The 13,764-nt window shown below is 25.9% G+C and overlaps 2 protein-coding genes across 2 annotated transcripts; one reads left to right on the forward strand and one right to left on the reverse strand.

Moving 5' to 3' along the window:
- Positions 1-1,118: 1,118 nt before the first annotated feature.
- LOC124933057 (protein ARABIDILLO 1-like) lies at positions 1,119-2,594 on the reverse strand. Its single transcript, XM_047473782.1, has 5 exons — positions 2,269-2,594; positions 2,030-2,191; positions 1,868-1,948; positions 1,642-1,776; positions 1,119-1,473 (listed from the first exon to the last, which is right to left on the reverse strand). The coding sequence occupies exons 1-5, from the start codon at positions 2,527-2,529 to the stop codon at positions 1,339-1,341; spliced, it is 774 nt and encodes a 257-aa protein (XP_047329738.1). The 5' UTR covers positions 2,530-2,594; the 3' UTR covers positions 1,119-1,338.
- Positions 2,595-5,880: 3,286 nt separating this feature from the next.
- On the forward strand, positions 5,881-8,249 carry LOC124931486. Its single transcript, XM_047471965.1, has 5 exons — positions 5,881-6,252; positions 6,376-6,536; positions 7,467-7,497; positions 7,679-7,781; positions 7,860-8,249. Exons 1-5 carry the CDS (start codon positions 5,962-5,964, stop codon positions 7,946-7,948), a joined length of 675 nt encoding a protein of 224 aa, XP_047327921.1. The 5' UTR covers positions 5,881-5,961; the 3' UTR covers positions 7,949-8,249.
- The last annotated feature ends 5,515 nt before the right edge of the window (positions 8,250-13,764 follow it).

Below are 13,764 nucleotides of genomic sequence, written 5' to 3' on the forward strand. Positions count from 1 at the left end.
TTAAAAATAATATTTTGAAACGAATAAAAGAATTAATCTTCTAACTAGCAAATAAATTGAAACCAACCCTCAAAATTAATTTTCTACAAACCTATCGACCATACCGTGCACATCCTAATTCTTGAAACATCTTTAAGGACACATAAAAAATTGTGGTCCGCGATCTTAATGAACTCATGGGTGATATGCGACTAATAATAATACTATACACGTATTCAAAACGTTGAGCAAACGTTGAGCTACACAACACGTCCATTCTTATTTACCTAATTTTTTCTTTCATTTTTTAAATAAAAATATATCATAAAATAAAATATATTACATCAACTCTAACTTAAAACATAAATAAAATGTATTATTAGTTTATAACTTATTAAAAGATAAATCAAATAGTATATATACATTCTTTTGATAAGTTTGGCTAAATTTTACTTCTCCTATCATGTATTTTATTTTAATTTGTATTTAATAGATTTTATTTAATTTTATTGTTTATATAATGTACTATTTTGATCAAATATGCATTTTATTTTAATAAGTTTTATATTGTTGTATCTTATTATTATTTTAATGTTTATGCAATATATTTGATTCAAATATTTAATGTATAGTTATGATAAAATATATATATTTATTGTAATAGGTTTTTATTTGTCTTATCCTGGTATTAAGATAAGATGGTATCTGATGGAGAAACTCCCAAATTTCATTTCATCAAATGCTTAATCAATGAAACATTTCACCCAAAGACATGTAATTACTTAATATTAATTAGAATGAAGTTGATAATATTCATAAATTTAATTACAAATTTTGATACATTAGACGACTGAAATATATGGTAAAAAGACCAATATAGAAATAAAAAATTAAAAAATCATACTAGTTGTTTATTAGATAAAGCTCAATCTCCATTATAAATCTCCATTATACACTGGTAACGTTTTCTGTACAAAGAGGCAAGTATGTTTTAGTGTATATTCATCCCAAAGAGGACATAAAAAATTGTAAATCATTACAAAAACAAGGGAAAAAAAGTAATGAAAGTTTGAAAATGAAAAAAGCTACGTACCAAAGCTTCAAAATCATCGAGTGCAACAATTATTTCTCTAATCTTTGTATTAGAAGACCAGTTCCAAAGTGCAATAACAGCTTCTTGTCTAATTAATCAAAAATAACTGTTAATATGAATTTTAAATGCTAATTTTATGACCATTTTGAAGTTTACACTTATTTGATGGTAATCTTTTAATTTGAGTCTTTGTAACATGTGTTGTATATGAAAATTATAGAATGAGTTTTTTTTCGTGTTAATAGAAAGTTAAATTTTATTGAACATCAATACCTGAAATCATGAAGGGGTGAGCGAATAAGTTGTTCAAGTCTTTGAAGGAGACTTGGTTCTAGTTCAAATGTTATATTATTGTTATTGGTATACCCAATTCCCGCCAAATTAGCAAATACACGAATAATCTGAAGAAAAAAAAAGGTTAGTTTATGAACACATTAAAAACACAAAAATTATCAAGGAAAAGAAGTGGACATAATTTTGATAGTAAAAAATAGTCATTTAAAAAGAACTATTTAAAACTGAAAATGAAATTTATAAAAAAAAAAATGCAAAGTATAATAAGTGTTCACCTGATTCAACACTCCCATGGACATGCACTCCTCCTGAGTAAGTGTCACAAGTGCATTTAAACCACCATTTTTTATGATTTCCATGCTAATTTTGTCATCGGATGCCATATTTTCCAGTGTAACAAGAACATGTTTCTATAGAGAGATTGATTAATAAGAACATAATTAAGAATAAATAAAAAATAAACTAAAGATTATAAGTTGATACTTGATTAAGAATGTATACCAACACTTTTTTACTTGAAGATGTCCATCTATAAACAAGGTTCATCAAAACTTCTAGACCACCACACTCAAAAATAATGATCTAGACAAAAAAAAATTATCTCATATGTTATAACTAGTCAAAATGATACAAAAATAATAACAAAATTTGTTTATAAACTACCTTATTATGTGCATCCCTCAATGACAAATTCTTTAGTGCTTTAATTGTCTCTTCAAATAATGTTTTATTTGTTGAATTAACCCAATTCAAAAGAAGTTGTATACCTCCTTCTTCTACAATTACATTTGAAATTGTGTTGTCCAAACACAAGATTGTTATTGTCTGTAAACATTCACAAGATAGAATAAACAACAGTATAAGCTTTACTAAGGATTTTTATTTACAAAAATAAAAAATACCTTAGCCACTTCTAGTCGAACTCCTATTTGATCTCCCTCGTTAGACGATTTTGCTAGATTTAGAAGAGATCTTATTCCACCGCCATGTATCACTGCATTTGCTCGCTTTTCATATTTTGTTTTTTCATCGTCACCAATATCACCAATATTGATTACAAATTTTACAATTACTTTAGCTGCCATTTCTCGGACATCCTCTTGTGAACTTTCTAACCAATTAATCAACAAAGTAGCTCCTTGATTAACCCAAAAATCTTCCATACTAGGAATATTCCTTTCAACTAAATGGAGAAACGAATGTGATAAAACCTGTTCAATCCATAACATAATAGTATGGTTAACCGCTAAAGATGATAAAATCGCTGGTATGTCAGCGAACTTGGATATCAACTTTAAGCCCACGGTATTTCTAATGTTATGGTAAAATTTGATATCTTCGTCGAGAGCTGGACAGTGCAGAGCGCATAAGACCTTTAATTTTGGACAACATGAAAGTAACTTAGTAATATCAGTTGAAATAATATTTGATCTTGAAATATCCAAAGCCACCAAGTTTGGAAACTTAATCCAATGCTCTATAATTGAATCTGACTTTAGTTCTACTCCAGCTATTGAAAGATATCGAACTGATGCGAAACTAGCAAGTTCATCGATTGCTGTTAAATCAAAACTTTCACAATCTATAAACGCGACATTTACCAAACCATGACAATTGTTAACTAATGGAATAAAGAGAGCTGAATCAACCCCGTAAATTTCAGAAATCCAAAGTTTCTTAAGATTAGGACAATATCGTAGTGCTTTGATACCATCCCCATAGATCCAATTACAGAGTTCAGGACCTAAGTATATGCTTTCAAGTAACGAATGCTTAGCTGCAATTAAAGATAGATTGACGTTGGAAAGTTTCTGACATAAGTTACAACTTATCTCAATTAAATTCCTGGCTTTGAGATTGATCATAGCATCGGCAGATTCATGACCTTGGATACGGATTTTTTTAAGGAAACCACAGCGAGACGAGAGGGAATTTGCAGTAGAGATATCAAATTTGTGTGAACGAAGATCAATTGATGTCCATAAAGACGGAGAATGACTTACGGATCGCAAACTTCTACAAACTGATGACAATCTTGCTCTGTCTTGATAACTTAGAATAGAAAACAGATGAATAAGTATATCACCTGGCATCTCTGTCAAATTCATGGCGGAACTACATCTCTCGTCTTCTTCATGCATGTCTCTTTGATTTACCATCTCCATTACTGTTCTTCTCTCTGTATTCTGTTCTCTATAGAAAAAGGGAATTAGGTTAAAGAATCACTCAAATATATTTATTCAAAAATATTTACATGCACACACAAAAAATAATTTCAATATATATTCATAGATATTTTCCATATTATATGGGCAAAAGAAGTTAAAATATATATATATTTATATATATTTTAATATATAATTATAAACAAAATTTTATAAATATATTATATCCCTTTTGTTTATAATTATATATGCATATATTAATTTTAGGAATTAGTCTGCCAAAATAATTTATTCATAAATTTTGGTACATTAAAATCAAATTTTTTATCAAATTAATTTGGTAAGATATTTAGAACATACAAAATATTTGTGGTATATCATGATTTTAAAATATATCTATGTTTATATTTATAAAATATTTATTTCTTAATTAGAGAAAAATAGTAGGGAAAGAATTATAAGATAAATATAATATATATGGAAATAAATGAATATATTGTTAAGCATCAAATTTGTTAGTAGAAATTAATTAGTTTGTTAAGATTTGAGAGTTAATCTCAAAATTTGTTAAAACTTGTGTAATTTTTAGCTACCTAGTTATAAGATAAATATAATATTTATTCGAAAATATTACCATATTATATGTACAGGCAAAAAATAATTTCAATATATATTCATAGATATTTTCCATATTATATGGGCAAAAGAAGTTATGCATATTTTAAATTTAAAATAAATTGTATATATTATATTATATCTTTTTTGTTTATGATTATATATGCATATAATAAATATATATTAATTTTAGGAATGAGTCTGCCAAAAGAATTTATTCATAAATTTTTGGTACATTAAAAATCAAAATTCTATTAATTTTATCAAAATAATTTGGTAAGATATTTAGAACATACAAAATATTTGTAGTATATCATGATTTCAAAATATATCCATGTTCATATTTATAAAATATTTATTTCTTAATTAGAGAAAAATAGTAGGGAAAGAATTATAAGATAAATACAATATATATCGAAAAAAATGAATATATCTTAAGCATCAAATTTGTTAGTAGAAATTAATTAGTTTGTTAAGATTTGAGAGTTAATCTCAAAATTTGTTAAAATATGTGTAATTTTTAGCTACCTAATTAATTTATTAAAAATATATTGACAATAAAATTTTAGAAAATAATGTGTAAATATACAAAAGGGTCTCTTTTTATTTAATTAAGCAAAGAAGAAGACCATTTTGGTCCCCAACTTTATTTTTTGTGTTATATTGGCCCCATTGCCAAAAAAGTAAACTCGTAACTTAGTTTCATTCAATTTGGCCCCTAAACTTTCATAATTGAAATTAGACAATTCTATTTTGACTTCTAAGTTCTAACCATGTTTATATTAGGGTTTAAGAAAACTTGGAGTCTATAATTAGGTTGAGTCAAAGTATGCCCTTCATCTTGCATATATAATATATTTATTACATTCATTATACCAAATTTTATCTTATTCTTAGCACTTTCTACATTTTCAGTCATCATATTCACATATTTCACATTCACATCTTAACATTTATAGTTTCAACTTTCATAATATTGATATGTTTTCTTAACTATGTATCATGTAACCATAAAAAAATAATAAAAAAATTTATGGGTAATTATTTATTTCTAAAGTCTTTTCAACATTATTTTCAAAGGTTCACAAATTTGATAAATTTGATCATGTCCCTAGACCATAAAGTAATTCTAAAAACTTGATTAAAATTAACAAGTTAACAAAAGCTTTGAAATTGACTAAACTTAATATATAATAAATTATTGATTAACATTATTCAATAATAATTAAGTAGACAGTTTTTTAAAAAAAATCCTTAATCACACAAAATATTTAATAAATTTATTTTTATGTAGGTTTTTAAATTTTGGTTTGAATCGAATTTATCGAATTTTCTCGAATTTGAAACTAATTTAAATTTGAATACAATTTTCAACTTATTTTCGAATTAAGATTACAACTCGAAAACTAAACTTAAAATCAAAATTATTTTTTAATTATATATTAAAATTAGGTTTTACATCTCTCTTTGTCACCCACCTTTAAAATTTTAAATAAAAATTATCCACCAAGATAGTTCAGTGATAAAAGTCGTATTAAGAGACTAAAATGTCACCGATTCAATTTTTTTAAGCGGAAAGTCACGACGACAGTACGATGTTATACAAGTTCTCCTTTAATTCAAATAAAAATATAAAAAATAAATGATAATTATTAAATCTTTTTATAGTATTAATTTGTTCATTAGGTTAGATTTTTATTTTAATTGTTTTATGATGGGAAAGTGGGCACATTTTCAATTGAATGGAGGAAACAGGGTTTGAGTAGACTATTGAAGAAGAAGAGGAGGGTTTGAGGAGAAATCAAACGGTAGAAAATGATTCCTCTGGTGCGGCGAATCCAACCGACTGCTCTCTTACTCCAACGAGCTACTTCTCAGTTCCGGTTGGCAAGAACAGACGCTAGAAAAGCTGCGTTCGCAAGGAAGAAGGCGTTGGCCGATGAGAAGTCGGAATGGTGGGCTGTTGACGGCGAGATGCACGAGATTGGAGAAAACGTCCCTCTACGAGAGAGGTTCGTCATTCCTAGGGACAATATTCCTAACAGGCGCCGTAAACAACTAAGAGAGCAGTTCATGCGCCGTACCCGCCTTCTTCTCAAGGATACGGTAAAATACTATATCTGATATGATTGGATTGGATCTCAAATTGTGTTCAGTTTTAGGGCATGAAGAGTTACTAAAAGGTGTTTGTTTACATGGGTAGTATACTGATTTGAGTTTACTTGACAGGAGCAAGAATCTTGGTGCAAAAACTACATGGGACTATATCAAGAGCTCAGGGAGAACTGGGAGAGGATTTATTGGGATGAAGGCTATTCCAAGAAACTTGGTCAGGATCATTCACGATATGACTCTGCTGAAGATGATAACTTGGACTTCTCCCCATACAGGTTTGTCTAAATCCGTCAAATATTCATTTCATGTCTTTTGTAACATCCTTCCTAACTAGATATGATAGCTTATACAAGCACAAAAGAAGGCCCAATAAAAAGGCAAATACAGAACAAAACCAAGAAAGATCATTTCATAAATTCACATTGAAGTTGCCTTTTAAAATGAAATGCTTGAAATGAAAGAAAGACCTTTCTAAAGATTTTGAAATGTGCAGGTTGAAAATATTTCCATTCTTCAATTTTAGAGCAATCAACGTTCAGTCGTTCATTCATATTCAAATTAATCACAGAGAAGACACAGATTAGAATTTCACTAACCATAAACATTTGAAAACATCAAGAGATTGTCCCAAATTGTAGCCATGAACTATGTAGCAAAATTTCAGGCATTCTTTAGATGTAGGTGCCCACAATTGCTCATCATATTCAATTTACAAATTGAACTTTCTTATCACTCATTCTTTAATCAACATACTTTCTTCCAATCAACAAATTGTCGTGTATTTCTCCACCAATTTAACATTTTCAGGAAGTAGCATAAGCAGATGGATAATGTTCTATATAGTCAACACATTATAGACTATTTGTACCACCTTTAAAACATTCTCAGGAGCTGGCATAAGTGGGCCTAATTCTATAGACAAGAATTCTAGACAAGAATTTTTTGATCAACTTTTCATTAATAACTAAAACGATGAACAATATAAGCGTTCAAATGAACACTTCTTTTTTATGTCAAAAGGTTGCCTAAATTTCCATGAGACCACAATTTAGAAGGTTAAATTTCTTGTGATACGATGTAAGAATCTGAATATGCATTCTTATTGATTTCATGTTACTGTTTAACATCTTTCAAAACTCTGTTAGTTTGTGACTTCAAAAGTATGTGACATAGATATGCTTCTGATTACCTCTCTTATGCTTCAGGCATAGGCAGCCCGATGGTGAGAGAGCTAAGGTACAACTTCCACTCTTGTAATGAATATGTTAAACAGTGATATCTCCTACTACATTTAGAACAATCTAGCAAAATGGCATTGGAAAAATAAATTTTGGAGCTTCCTGCATGTTGTTCTAATAATCTAGGTAAGTGTTCATTGTCCTCCTAGAATGCTTATATATTGAATGCACAAATACAGAACCAAGGTTTTGTTAGAAACACCGGAGATGATGCCTGGGAAAAGGTGAGCCAGATTCGCGATAGATTTGAATCTGACAGGGAAAAGAGAATGAGAGAAAAAGGTTAGTTTAAATTATTTTGCATCTTTTAATTAATGGGGGGATGAAATAGTGTAAATAACAAATAGTGTGTCTTGGCAGCATTTGCACCGATGAATAAAAGTAATGATTCTGATTCCGATGATTCAACCTCCATAAATCAACCATACAATACTCAGAGATACTTTTAAACTCTACTCCATCTTCATCACACTGCCAAACAGTGAAGAGCCTAGCCTTGTACAGTTTTGAGATGTCAAAATTGGTATTTACTAAATCATTCCAACTTTGATATGGCCTTGTGTTTTTTATTATTAAGAATCTCTTCTTGTTCAGTTATTGATTGACAGACAGAAAAGGATGATGATCTATCAACAGATCTTAGGGTTTCTGATTTTACTTCTTTTTTTTCCTAACTTTATTTTTCATTTCAATTAACTACTCAGATTTTGTATATCTAATATTAGTGTCATTTTTATTTTAAGGAACCCTTAAAAGGACCTTTTTTGTTTATGTTATTGCAAATCCTTTATGTCAACAATTTGTATTCTTAGTTAGTTATCAGGCCATGTATGGGCTAACATTGTAGTCTAATAAAAAAGGTGATGCAAGTTTGAGAAAAGTAGCTCAATAGAAGGTAAGAAACATGTCGAAACCAATCATCTAGAAATCAATGTTCTAAATGGCGGTGGCGAGGCGGTAAGTGACTGTCTCGGGTGTCTAGGCGGTTGGAATATTTTTAATATTTAAGTATAAATAAATTTAAATATAATTTAGTCACCCTATCTCTTATCTTGTCATAGAGCATATATAAATATTGTTATGACTTTTCTTTGAATAATGTGGTGAGGTTCAAATTCTTTCCAAATACAATTTTAAATAAAAGGAAGGTAAAAAGTTATTTTAAATAAATAGTGAATGTGGATAAAACAAAAGAGTCTTTTTATTAAATTTATATATATATATATATTTTTATATTAGAAATTAATTAATTAATTAAAAATAATAAATAATTATGCATAGTGGACAGCCCATTTAAAACTCTGCAAGGAATGCAATTAATATCTTTCAAATCGTCAAACATTTTAAGTAAATTTTTAGTAGAAACCTTATGAGCTAACAATGTTCATGAAGGGTTGTGCATTAATAAGAAGTTTTTGATTTCAAGTATTTTATCAATGAGTGATGATAGAGAGTGGGAAGAATTTTGACAAGAATATTTAGGGAATGATGTGTCACATTTTGAGTGGATTGAAAATTCAGTATAAGAGAGAATTTTCAGATTTTCAAACCAATTAAAATGTGACACATCATTACCTATACATTTTTGTCAAGATTCTTCCCCCGCTCCCTCTAATTTACAAGTTATTTAATTTTATTCACTTGTAAATTAGAGTGAAAAAATAAATATTTTGTAATAAAAATATGAGTGTAATAGAAGTTGTATAATGGTCATTTTATAAATTTATCCATTGAAAAATTAATATATATATATATATATAATATAATTATATATATTATATATAAACTTAAAATAAAAAAAATAACAAATATATATAATATAATAAATTAAAGAATGAAAAAAATAACTGAGAAACATTTTTTTTATTAAAATTTTAACAAAGTATGTAATAAAATAATTATTTATCTTAAAAGAGTTTAAAAAAAGAAGTATATATTAAAATATTAATTAAATCAAAATGAGTTTAAGAAAAAAAATATATGAAATAAAAATAATAATAAATATGTGTGTCAAGTAGCTGTAAATGAGTCGAACTACTCAAGAGTCGCTCACAAGCCGCTCTGTTAAAGCTCGATTTGAACTTGACTTTGACTAAGTTCGAGCTCAGCTCGATCTCATATAAAACTCAATCGATGACCTGCCGATTTTTTCGAGCATGATAATATATAATATATTTATTTATTTTAATATTAAAACCTAAATTTAAAATAATTTTTTTTTGAATCTCTTTATTTAAAGTGTATATATTAGATCCACATTATTATATTATATTGTCATAAAAATTTAAATATTTAATATATTATATTTCTTATATATATATTCCACAAATATATTATATTATATATATATATATATATATATATATTATATTATAACAATAATATATTCTAGCCATAGTATCATTTATTTTTACTTATTCTTTGTTTTTTATAATTTCTCTAGCATATTTACAAACATTTTTCTATTTTCACAATTTCTTATACATCAATTTTTATAATTTCTCTAGCATATTTATAAACATTTCTCTATTTTCACAATTTCTTAAACATATTGATAGACATTCTTTCATTTTTTTTTACTTATTAACTAACACTTTTTCATCTTTCATATTTTTTTGGTCGTTTTATTTTTTTATATTATTTTATTCGAGAATTAGTAAATTTAAGTTATTTAACAATATATTTGATTAAAGAGATTTAAAAGTTTGATAATTTCGTTTTGCAAATATATTTTTGTTTTAGTTTGAGCTCGAATTTAAAAAATTAATTTTATATTAAGTTGGTTTGAACTCAACTCGGCTCATTTTCCGTCTTAGTGTCAAAATTCGAACCTATGTTAGGAAAACATATATTAAAATATATCAAAATACCGTTGATTTTTTTATTATCTAAACTGTTAATGGAACTAATCAATGTAGGTACATGAAATTATGACCCAGTTGTTTTTTTTTTTTTTTACTTACGCCCTTATTTTGGGAATCTAAATCCTAATAAACGAATTTTTAATATATATATTAAATAAAATATAAATAAATAATTCACTAAAATCCACCCAAATGAAAAGCAACTCAAGTACATATTTGAAAATCGCTCAACTCAACTACACTATACAAGCAAAAGTATGAATCAACTTTCTAAAACTACTAACATTTTAATTATTTTTGTTTTTCAATTTACCAACTCTCTAAATAAATAAAATAAAAATTAATTTAAATAGTATAACTAAATTAATTTAAAATAAAATGTATTTCAATGATATTATTAGATTAAAATCATTAAACACGAGAACTAAAATAAAATATGTAATTTATTTTAATAATTTGTTAAGTTTAACTTCTCTTGTCATGTATTTTATTTTATTTTTTATTTAATATATTTTATTTTAATATTATGTAATATATTTTATTGTTTATATAATGTATTATTTTAATAAAATATGTATTTTATTTTAATAAATTGTTTATTGTTTGTAATATATCTTATTTTATTTTTTTATTTAATGCATTTATTTAATGTTTATATAATATATTTTATTTAAATGTATATAATGTATTATTTAATAGATTTTACAATACAGTTTGTTTTATTCGGTAATATATTTTATTTTAATTTTTATTTATTATATTTAATTTTTAATGTTTATCAATTGTATTTTATATTAATGTATAATATTTTAAGATGATTTTAATTATTAACTTTGTTAAACTTATTAAATATATATATATATATATATATATATATATATATATATATATATATATATATATATATATATATATATATCTTTTATTTATGATTCCGAGTATGAAAACCATCATAGAAGACATATATGTAATCTATCCTTAGAGAAACTCCCAAATTTCATTTTCATCAAATGCTAAACTAATCAACCTAAATTTATGTTTGTAGTTATCTTTTGAAATTATTTGTAATGACAAATTGACCTACATAAATTTTCAATAAAACTTTTTACCCAAAGAATGTAACTTAACATTAATTAGAATCAACTTGATAAATAATCTTAATTCTAATATAAATTATAAATTTGGTCAATCCTACAAACTTACTAATTAAGTTTTTTTTTTCCATGTTAATATAAAACTAGATTTTATTCAACATCAATACCTAGTCAAGGAGTTAGGCAATAAGTTGCTCAAATTTTTAAGGAAGATTTGATTCTAGCCCAACTATTGTATTATTGTTAACTATTGTATTATTTTATTGTTATTCGGTATACTCAATTCTTGCCAAATTAATAATTACACGAATAGTCTTACCAAAAAAAAGTTAGTTTATAACCAATTAATAAAAGACCGATTTAAGATTTAAAATAAAATTTATTAAAAATTGTAAAAAATGCAAAGTATAATAAGTGTCTCACCTTATGTAACACTCTTATGGACATGCATTACTTAGTAAGTGTTACAAGTACATTTTAAGTCACCATTTTTTAAGATTTTCATTCTTATTTTCTCATCAGATGCCATATTTTTTCAGTGTTCCAATATGTTTGTGTGGGGAGATTTATTCATTTCTTTTTTGGAATTAAAGAAGAACTACCGTTATGGTTCTCACTTAAACTCAAAACGTTTTCAAAAGAACATAATTAAGAATAAATAAATAAAAATAAAAGACCTTGAGTTGATACTTGATTAAGAATGTATACCAACATTTTTTTACTCAACTAGGCTAATCAAAACTTCTAGACCACCGCACTAAAAAATAATGATCTAGAAAAAAATAATACCCCATCTGTTATCATTTTTAACTAGTCAAATGATACAAAAGTTATAATAAAATTTGTTTGTAAAACTACCTTATGTGCATCCCTCATTGAAAATTACCTTAGTGCTTCATTTGTTAAATTAACCAAAATAAAAATAAAAAGAAGTTGTTTACCTCCTTCCTTAACAATTAAATTTGAAATCCACACACAATATTTTTATTGCCTGAAAACGTTTGCAGGATTGACAACATTATAAGTTTTGATTGAAGTTTCTATCTATAAAAATAAAAAAATATATTATCCACTTCTAATTGATAGACAATTTTGCTAGAAGAGATCTTATTTCACCTTCATGTATCATTGCTTTGTTCATCACCATCAATATTGCTTATGAATGTTGCAATTCTTTTAACTATTGTTTCTTGAATATCTTCTTGTGAACTTTTCAACCAATTGAACAACAAAGTTGTTCCTTGATTAACCCAAAATTTTTTCATATAAAAAATATTACTTTCAACTAAAAGGAGGAGCGAATGCGATAAAAACATGTTCAATCTATGACATAATAGTATAGTTGACCACTAAACATGATAACAACGTGGGTATGTCGGTTAACATGTATATGAACTGTATACCCATGGTATTTTCAATGTTATGGTACAAATGGATATCTTTACAAAGAGCTAGACAATTCAGAGACCTTTAAGTTTGAACAACATGAAAGTAACTTAGTAATATGAATTGAAGTAATGTTTATTCTAGAAATATCCAAAGCTAGCAAGTTTGGAAACGTAATTCAATGCTATGAATCTGACTTTATTTTAGCTCCAGCTATTGAAAGAAATGGAAGTGATATGATATTCACGTTGTCCTTGAGAATTGGGCTGTCCATCCTTATATAAAAAATGTGATTTTTTTTTATTTTATAATTTTAGTTAAAAAATTTATTTAAAAAATATATTTTTTTGATGAGATTTGAACTTATAATCAAATAAAATATTTTATTATTATTATTATTATTATTATTTTTTTTTTAATTTTTTTTTTTTTGTTAAATGAGGATTCACAAGTTCTTTGACTGTCTTGGAATCAACATTTTTGCCATCCATAATCACGACATTCGTCAAACCATGACAATTGTTAGCTAGTGAAAACCAAAATTTCTTGATATTATGACAACAGGTACCAATTGTTATGATTCCATCACCATGTATTTCATCAAAAAAAACCAGGACTTAGGTGTAGGTTTACAAGTAACTCATGTCTAAGCTGCAATTATAGTTAAGTCCACGTAGGTAACATTCTGAACAATATAATTTTTAAATAGTTTAATTAATAAATTTATATATATATATATATATATATATATATATATATATATATATATATATATATATAATTTGGGTAAATGAAATAGATAGGTATGTCATATCAAAACCAATCCAAACTTGTTAATTATATATATAATTTTGTTATAAGTGATTTTTTAATAATATTATTTTTTAAAATTATATATATATATATTATTTGAATTTTAAT

This window comes from Impatiens glandulifera, chromosome 3 (assembly GCF_907164915.1).
Source record: "Impatiens glandulifera chromosome 3, dImpGla2.1, whole genome shotgun sequence".
Lineage (NCBI taxonomy): Eukaryota > Viridiplantae > Streptophyta > Magnoliopsida > Ericales > Balsaminaceae > Impatiens > Impatiens glandulifera.